Source organism: Aulonocara sp. 'chitande type north' Nkhata Bay, linkage group LG4 (assembly GCF_057382095.1).
Source record: "Aulonocara sp. 'chitande type north' Nkhata Bay isolate Kocher_YH1m ecotype deep benthic linkage group LG4, A_spYH_male_GT1.1, whole genome shotgun sequence".
Classification (NCBI taxonomy): Eukaryota; Metazoa; Chordata; class Actinopteri; order Cichliformes; family Cichlidae; genus Aulonocara; species Aulonocara sp. 'chitande type north' Nkhata Bay.
Genome location: NC_141347.1, coordinates 15,421,771 through 15,430,320, shown reverse-complemented (window position 1 = coordinate 15,430,320; position 8,550 = coordinate 15,421,771). Strand labels below are relative to the sequence as shown.

The 8,550-nt window shown below is 42.0% G+C and overlaps 1 protein-coding gene across 1 annotated transcript; it reads left to right on the top strand.

The window, feature by feature from the left end:
* Window positions 1-258: 258 nt before the first annotated feature.
* On the top strand, window positions 259-7,992 carry LOC147332226 (adenylosuccinate lyase-like). The gene is made up of 12 exons (XM_086288676.1): window positions 259-411; window positions 1,948-2,151; window positions 2,239-2,283; window positions 2,603-2,682; window positions 2,794-2,965; window positions 3,064-3,110; window positions 3,222-3,312; window positions 4,223-4,292; window positions 4,371-4,509; window positions 6,835-7,015; window positions 7,330-7,506; window positions 7,655-7,992. The coding sequence occupies exons 1-12, from the start codon at window positions 298-300 to the stop codon at window positions 7,739-7,741; spliced, it is 1,407 nt and encodes a 468-aa protein (XP_086144802.1). The 5' UTR covers window positions 259-297; the 3' UTR covers window positions 7,742-7,992.
* Window positions 7,993-8,550: the final 558 nt, after the last annotated feature.

The following is an 8,550-nucleotide window of genomic DNA, read 5'->3' as shown; positions in this document are numbered from 1 at the left end:
GCGCGCTAGTGATGTGCATTTATACAGCCGTATTTCGCACATGACTATGAAAGGCGGAAGAGAAAGTAGTTCCTTTGAATGTAGACAATCCGAATGTTATAGTTTCTTTCCACTGTGTTCCTGTTAATGATAAACTACAAATTTACTGTAAATTACTAAAATATCGATATTTTAATGTGAGAATTGATTCCAGAACATAAATGATTGGTATCGGAGGAATCGATATTTCAGGATCGATCCGCACATCACTACTTAAGATCCTGTCGCTACCCCGCAGTGTTCACTTTTCTAGCAACCATGGCCGGAGCGCTGTCCAGCTACGCCAGCGAAGAAATGCACTACAACTTCAGCGACAAAAAGAAGTTCATCACCTGGAGGAAGCTGTGGATTTTCCTCGCCAAAGCGGAAAAGGTTTGATATAATGATCTGCTGATACAAGCTTATGAAAGAAGTCCGCTATCAAGTTTCCTGCTCTAAACATAGTTATAAGGAGGTCTTACGAGTCGTGTGGATGCTACCCGGTGCTGACTGAGCAGACTGTTACCGTCTTTGTCTGGAGGTCATAGGTCATATTTTAAATGAACATTTGGCTACGTCCACACGTACCCGGGTATTTTTGAAAATGCAGATTTTTCTATGCGTTTGCACCTTTTGTCCACACGTAAACGGCGTTTTCGGTCACTGAAAACGGAGATTTTTTTTTTTTTAAAAAAACGCCTGCCAGGGTGGATATTTTCAAAAACTCAGTTTTTGCATTTAGGTGTGGATGAAGAAAACGGGAGAAAATGCAACATCAAAGTGTGCGCCATTTTTGACGTCACACTGTGCGCCACGTTATTTCGGTGAAATGAATTTCTACAATACTGTTAATTGTACTCTCTGCAGTGTCTAAATGCTTAAATATACACAGTTACTGCCCCTCTACACATAGGACTCGGTTCTGCTTCTATGCCCCATCTTTGTTTACTTCTATACTTCTGATTGGCCAACATTTCTACACGGTAGGAATATATCGCCAACTGTTGCTTTGGCATGTTCCTAGCAGCGTTTTCCTTCATTTTTGCGTTTACGTGTGGACGGGATTATTTTTTTGAAAACGGAAAATCTGTTTTCAAAAATACCCGTCAACATTATTATGAGATTCTAAAATTGAAAATCTGCAGTTCGTATTTTCTATCGCAGAGCCACGTGAGCTTCGACACGCATGCGTACATGTTCTGAATCATTTGAACAGCTGCTGCTCTCTCGACAGCGAATGTTCCTGTGAACGAAAAGCTCTTCAAGTGGGAAAATTGGTAACAGTTACTCTGGCTAAATGCTGTTGTGTTTGTGCTCTCTTTTCTACTGAGGTTTTATTTGACCAGTCTGACCTATGACCCCTTTGACTGGACAGAGGTACTTTATTATCTGGAACCTTTCTGTACTGCTGTAGGAATCACGTGACTACGGTGTCCCAACAGAATACAGTCCAGTCTAATCAGCATATTGAGCGCCTGTGCCGCCTCATGAGGACAGCACATGATGATCAAAACTGGAGAATAGAGATGCTAATAGACAGACTAATGACTAATAAACAGCAGGCTGTTTGCTATCAGCTTAGCAATGCAAGTCACTGACTTTTACCCAAACATCCTTTCCATCAACAGAAGAGCCAATACTGCAAATACATGTATTTATAATAAAACATGTATTTACATAAAAACGTATTTGCATTTGTAACTGTTGATAAATATCTTAAAAGTAAAGAACTGTATTATCAAGAGTCAAAAAGCTCGACATAAAAAGCTTATAAGTAAACTCTGAAAATGAAACCCTGCAGGAAATGGTTCAGAATTCATTCTGTAACTACAAGCACTTTTGTTTTGCCAGCTCTAAACTTTACGAGTTGCTTGTAGGAACTCTTCCTGTTTGTCATCATGTCTCTGTGTTCAATGTTCTCCTCCTCAGGCTCTGGGTCTGCCCATCACTGATGCTCAGATTGCAGAGATGGAGAGCCATGCAGAGGACATTGACTTTGCCATGGCGGCTGAAGAAGAGCGAAAGCTGAGGCACGATGTCATGGCGCACGTCCACACCTTTGCACACTGCTGCCCCACAGCTGCTCCCATCATCCACCTCGGAGCTACGTCATGCTATGTGGGAGACAATACTGTAAGTATGACTATTGCATAAATAAACCCAGCAGTGATGAGTTTTGACTCTTTAAAGCTTCTCATGTTTGTCATTTCTCTTCTTCAGGATCTCATTGCCTTGCGTGATGGCTTCAACATCCTCTTGCCTAAGGTGAGACTCACCTGTTTGTCCAGAAATTCTATGAAAACAGTGCAAATTAATATATTAATATCAAACAAGCTTGTCGGCTAGTTTTTTGTTTTTACAGTGAGTCCATTAAAAAAAAACTAACAGGGCATTTTCATTGAATTGAATTCATGAAAAAATATATTGAAAGATTACAGGACAGGCTATGCAACATATTGGTCACATTTATTACGCATCTTCACTGCTTCTGGGAGCTAAAGATCAAAGCTGGCTGTTTGTAGCCCACGATGTAAAATAAGTTTGACACCCTGATTTGATCATTAAAGGCTTGTTTTTCCTGCAGCTGGCCAGAGTCATCGACCGGCTGGCAAACTTTGCAGAGGAATACGCCGACCTCCCCACGCTCGGCTTTACACACTTCCAGTGAGTCCGACTGCAGCTGCAGTGTTTTCATAGGCCTTCATCAGACTGATGGAGCTGTCCAACTTTGATGTCAAACACACCCACTGTGCCCCTCTCCTGCTCTCTGTACAGGCCTGCCCAGTTGACCACAGTGGGGAAGCGAGCATGTCTGTGGCTGCAGGATTTGGTGATTGATGTGAGGAACCTGGAGCGAGCCCGCGATGATCTTCGTTTCCGTGGAGTCAAGGGGACCACAGGCACCCAGGCCAGCTTCCTGCAGCTCTTTCAAGGGGACCATGACAAGGTATAAACAACCATAAGAACCACGTGGGTGATTTCTGAAGTCCCACAGCACCGTATTGTGATGACTTTTTAATGTCAGTTTTCCTTTTGTGCCCCCAGGTGGAAGAGCTTGACAAGATGGTGACAGAGATGGCTGGCTTTAAGAAGTGAGTATCAAACTCCTGTCTCCAATGTTGGCTGACATGTTTTTATAACATGGTCCAAGCAGGAACAGTTTGAAACACAGGCTATAACTCATTTGTTCCATTCTTATCCAGAGCCTACCTGGTGACTGGACAGACGTACAGTCGTAAAGTGGACGTAGACTGCCTGTCCACCCTCACTAGGTTGGGAGCTTCTGCGCACAAGGTGAGGAAATGTCTCCATTTAGTGGTGGTTAAAGAAACTTGGGCCTTGAGCTCAAGCTTTTCAAAAAGCTGATGTAACTGAGTCTAGGGCTGCACGATTAATCGTTAGAAAATCGCGATCTTGATTCATATTTATGTGCGATCTCATTTCCAAATGACAACGATTTAAAAAGGGAAAAAAAAAAAAGACGACGATTGTATCGCATTTTGATCCGGGACGTAATCTGCATGAAAACAAGCGCTCACTCTTCCTGCTCAACAAATGACAAGGGCGGAGCCTTATACCACGTGATACAGAAGCTGTGCCGTGTGATGCTAAAATTAGCAGGGAAAAAACAGCGGAGTGCACGTCAGGGATGACGAGAAAGTGACAGGAGAAAATCCGTCCCGGTCAACCACCCAAACATCAATAGCGAGAACCTTATACAGCGCTTCCCTATACACATTGAACTCCCGCAGGCACAAAGAAATTACGGAGGCTATCACTTATCACCTGACCAAAGATATGGCTCCCATCAACACTGTGCAAAACGAGGGATTTAGGAAAATGATCAACACCCTAGACAAACGCTACACAGTGCCGTCCCGCAACTATTTTTCTATTGTTGCACTACCTGCTCTATACACGCAGCGTCGAGCAACGGTGGAGACGGAATTTCAAGCAGTACAACAGTTTGCAGCAACAACAAAACGTGAGACATTTGTTGTTTTGTTTATTTATTGTTTTTATGTTCAGTCTTAACTGTTACGAGTTGATGTGCAGTCAATAAGTGCAATAAATATTTATACTGGAAAAGAAAATCGTGAGAGAATCGTGATCTCAATTCCAAGCCAAAAAATCGTGATTATCATTTTATGCAAAATCGTGCAGCCCTACCTGAGTCTAAACTTTTTGCTGTCATCTGCTGTAGATCTGCACAGACATCCGCCTGCTGGCCAACCTAAAAGAGATCGAGGAACCTTTTGAGAAGGAGCAGATTGGTACGTTCGCTCATTCAAAAGCACTTTTTGCCTGTTAAACTGTGCCTCAGCCTAAAGCTTTGCCTGCTCCTCTTCCAGGTTCCAGTGCTATGCCCTACAAGATGCATGCAGAACGCTCCTGTAGCTTGGCCCGACATCTGATTGCGTTGATGGCCGACCCCCTGCATACTGCCTCGGGCCAGTGGCTGGAGAGGACACTGGATGACAGCGCCAACAGGTCAGCCAACACAGACACACTTACACTGCTGTGAATTTGGTATGATGCAGTTCTCCTCTGTGAAGTAGATATCACATCAGTGTGGAAGCGTACAATAAATAGTAGTGAACAATGATTCCCAATTACAGGGTTTGTACGGGTGCTTGAAATCCTTGAAAATGCTTGAATTTTAATATTGTCTTTTCAAGGATTGAAAAGTGCTTGAACTTCAGATGTGGAGCTTAAATGTTCTTGAAACTGTATTTCACTCACCACAAATAACTCTGAATAGTTTTCTTATCAGATAGAGAAATTAAATGAGTTGCAAAGTGTAAAAGCAACATTTCTCCGCCCGGGCTGCCGTGCACCTCTGCATGTCAGTCCGTTTCTAATGTCTGACTCCGCCCCGCACAGTCAGGGATGAGTGCACTAACATGTTGGTGTTTTAATGAGTGTTCGATGGAAAACGACAATGGCGGAGTTTGCGCTCTTGAGACACATGACAGGAGAGTCCTAGTTAATAATTTTCGAGAATGTATACATGACATATGCCAAATTTTTTTTAAAACTATTATTATTTTGCTGGCTTTCAAATTTTCTGGAGAAATGATTGAAATGCACTGAGTGTAATGCAGTATGGCAGCGCTATTACAGTAGGTAGTTATGGCATTGTGATTTATGGAATATGCTGTAAACTTAGCTAACATTACTTGGCAGTAGCAGTAATGTGAGTTTCTTCACTCAAGTGAAAGCTTTAAACATTAGCCTGATACTTAACTAGCCAGCTTAAGGAAATGATGGTAATAAGAGGCACTGATCCATATGGGCACAAAGAATGGCCACTTTTTTGTGCTACTGAAGTTCCCTGGCTTTCATTTAATCTGTTTATTGTGAACACCTACACATTAAACAACTTAAAAATGATAAATGGCTTCAAGCTCAGACTGAGGTCTGTGGGGCACTATCAGCCACTGAGACAACAGACAAATATGTTTAATATATGAATATTTCATACTTTATGGCTGCCTGTTTATTAAAGTGAAAAAAAAAATTAATATATAATATTTTTATTGCACTTTTTGGGGAATGGACATTTATGTCCATTAGGGATCAAGGTGGATGTCTTTTTTAGGGATCTCCAAGGGTTAAAGGGAGATGAACAATTCATTATGTTCAAAGCGTCTCCCAGTCAGTGCTGTTCTCCATGACTGTCTTACTGTGCATGATGTTATTAGCACAAACACTTTAAAGATAATCATTTAGGACTTTAACAATTATACAGACAACAGTGTAGTTAAACAACTTACAGTTAGTTTTATTGGGAATTCACTTTAACCTGTTAGGCCTCCAGGGGTTTTCTGAGCTTTCTGCTTGAAAATGAAATGACTAAAATAAATGGAGTATTTCTCTACAGTTACAAACTGTGTGTATGCAATCTTGCTATCAAAATAAAGCTAACACTTGTGAGATGTCATCAGAGGTGTAAATATTACTGCAGATGATACTATGTTATAAGTTACTGTGACTCAAACATAGAAAAAAATGATTTATTTTTATTTTTTTTATATCTCACACCTAATTAAAGTATTTTAAAGCATTTAACACCTTTGAAAATATGCTTTGGTTCACATTCAACTCCAGAAAATCATATATCAATATGGATATTACCTGTCCACAGATTCATGGTGCGGTAACTGCTCTTTTAACGGTTTGGCGTCTTTGCTTTGTTTGGTGGTTTTAGAAAATGGTCTGAAATTCAGGTTTCTGTGGACACTACTCATGTCAGCATTTATATTGTCTTATCCCTCCTCGTGTTAACCGATTAAACGCGATCTCCTCCCTTTTGCCCTCGTTTTGGGGGACGTGAGTGCTTAACTAGTTAAAATAGGAGACGTGTTTTGTTTTTTGGTAATGTACTGGAAATGCTTGAAAATGGACCTAGAAAGTGCTTAAAGTGTTTGATTTTGACCCTGAAAAATGCATATGAACCCTGCAATTAGGAGTGAGTAGCCCAAGTGGAGTGCCATAGTGACTGCCCACGGTTTTTAAAAGGGGATTTCTCCTTCATTTTCCCACTGACACTTAAGGAAATCCATGAGAGTTTGAGGCCTTGAACCAAGTCAAACAGCTAAGAGAGGAATTGTGGCCATAAAGGGAAAACTGAGGGGGGGAGAAAAGAAATCAAGAGTAAAAGACTATGTACATAATTGCGTTTAATGGTTAAAGAACTACACATCCTACAATGCATTGCACATTGTTACCCAGGATTCAGTGGTTGAGTAAAAAGCTGTTACTTGTGATTACTGATGGTTTCTTTCCTCTCTTCTCTGCCTTGCTCCTGTGCAGGAGGATCTCCCTGCCCGAGTCCTTCCTGACAGCAGACATCATCCTCAGCACGCTGCAGAACATCACAGAGGGTCTTGTGGTCTACCCCAAAGTCATTGAGAGAGACATCTGCCACAAGCTGCCCTTCATGGCCACAGAGAACATTATTATGGCGATAGTGAAGGCAGGAGGCAACAGACAGGTAGGAGAAAATGCCCTGTGAGGAGTTCTCCTCTGTGAGTCAGAATGGACACATTAATAATAGTTTTGAACATAACTGGATGAATGCATTTTTGCTTGATCAGGAGAGATGGTTTACTGGGCAGAAGATGCCAGTGGTAACCAGAAAAACAGATGACTGAAGTGAGCTCATCTTACTGACTAGTAACCAGTGTTTTGACCATTTAAATGAAGAAGCTGATTACCAATAACCAGACCTGACATGGAGACCTAACAACATGGCTGTTAAAGTCAGCTCCACCTTAATGTTTCTGTTTTTTCCTGTGTCTCCTTCAGGAGTGTCACGAGAAAATCCATGTTCTCTCCCAAGAGGCAGCAGCTGTGGTCAAACAGGAAGGTGGAGACAATGACCTGCTGGCCAGAATCCAGCGAGACCCCTACTTTGCACCCATTCTAGGGCAGCTGGATGCTTTGCTGGACCCCAAGACCTTTATTGGGCGTGCTCCACAGCAGGTACAGCATGAACAGCCTTATTTTTGTTCAGTCTGACAACAGATGAATGTTTTCAGCCAAGCTGCAGCTCCCCTATTACTGCAGCTGTGTCTGTTGCCCCCCCCCCTTGATGATAGTTTGTTTTCTTGTTCCTGCTCCTCTTCTTCAGGTGAAAACGTTCCTGGCTGAAGAAGTACGCCCCCTACTGGAGCCGTATAAGGCCAATATGGACGTCAAGGTTGAGCTTGTGCTTTAAAACATCAGTGATGTCTTAAGCTGGTTTTATGGTCGAGCAGAGTTTGCTGTCCACTCCACTCTAGGGACTGACCGTCTGTCTGCCTGGAGCGAGCTCTGTTGTCAGATGGAGGCAGCGCACAAAGTGTGTGGTACAACCAGCGTGTGGGCCGCTCTTGCTTGTACTGTTGTTGGTCAACCAGCCGCGGTGGAGAGAAGTTATAACAGATGAGATGAAGCGAGGGCATTAAAAACAGTAAAATGTCCACTGCAGCCACTGTGTGTTTTTGTTTTTATCTTTGAAGTTTACACAGACGGGCCATGAGACCAGCATTACTCACACTGACATGGGGAACACTTTGAGTGGCACATTTTGCAAATATTCTGAAGTAAATTCTGTGACCTTTAAATAGCCCTATCAAGTCCCCTGGTCTTAATAGACTGTTAGCGCACAGTAAAAAGAAATGGTGTATAAGTCAGGAAACACTCAGCAGTTCCAGAGTTGCATTTTATCAAAATAATATCAAGAAAAAAATCATAAGGAACCCCATGTGTACCCTATACAGCAATACACTGAAAATTCGAAAAATTTTCATGAGGTTTTTTTAATATTAGATAAATGCAACTGATAAGCACAGATTTTTCATTATTCTTATATGCTTGGGTCAGCGCTAATGGTAGCAAAGCTCTTTCTCTGCAGGGGTCTGGAAAGGATTTTCCATGGTGTGGAGCTGGGTCTCCAATTCAGTGAGCCTGACCTCCAGAACTGTAAATACACAACATTCCTTTCAAGTATCATTATTGCCTAACAAGGCAGAGAAGTAGCAAAAG

What these genes read in the sequence shown, in the direction of transcription:
- LOC147332226 (XM_086288676.1), top strand. Translation starts at nt 298, where the DNA reads ATGGCCGGAGCGCTGTCCAGCTACGCCAGCGAAGAAATGCACTACAAC. An exon ending in AGGCAGGAGGCAACAGACAG is followed by an intron (nt 7,016 to 7,329) that starts GTAGGAGAAAAT and finishes TGTCTCCTTCAG; the next exon opens with GAGTGTCACGAGAAAATCCA. An exon ending in TTGGGCGTGCTCCACAGCAG is followed by an intron (nt 7,507 to 7,654) that starts GTACAGCATGAA and finishes CCTCTTCTTCAG; the next exon opens with GTGAAAACGTTCCTGGCTGA.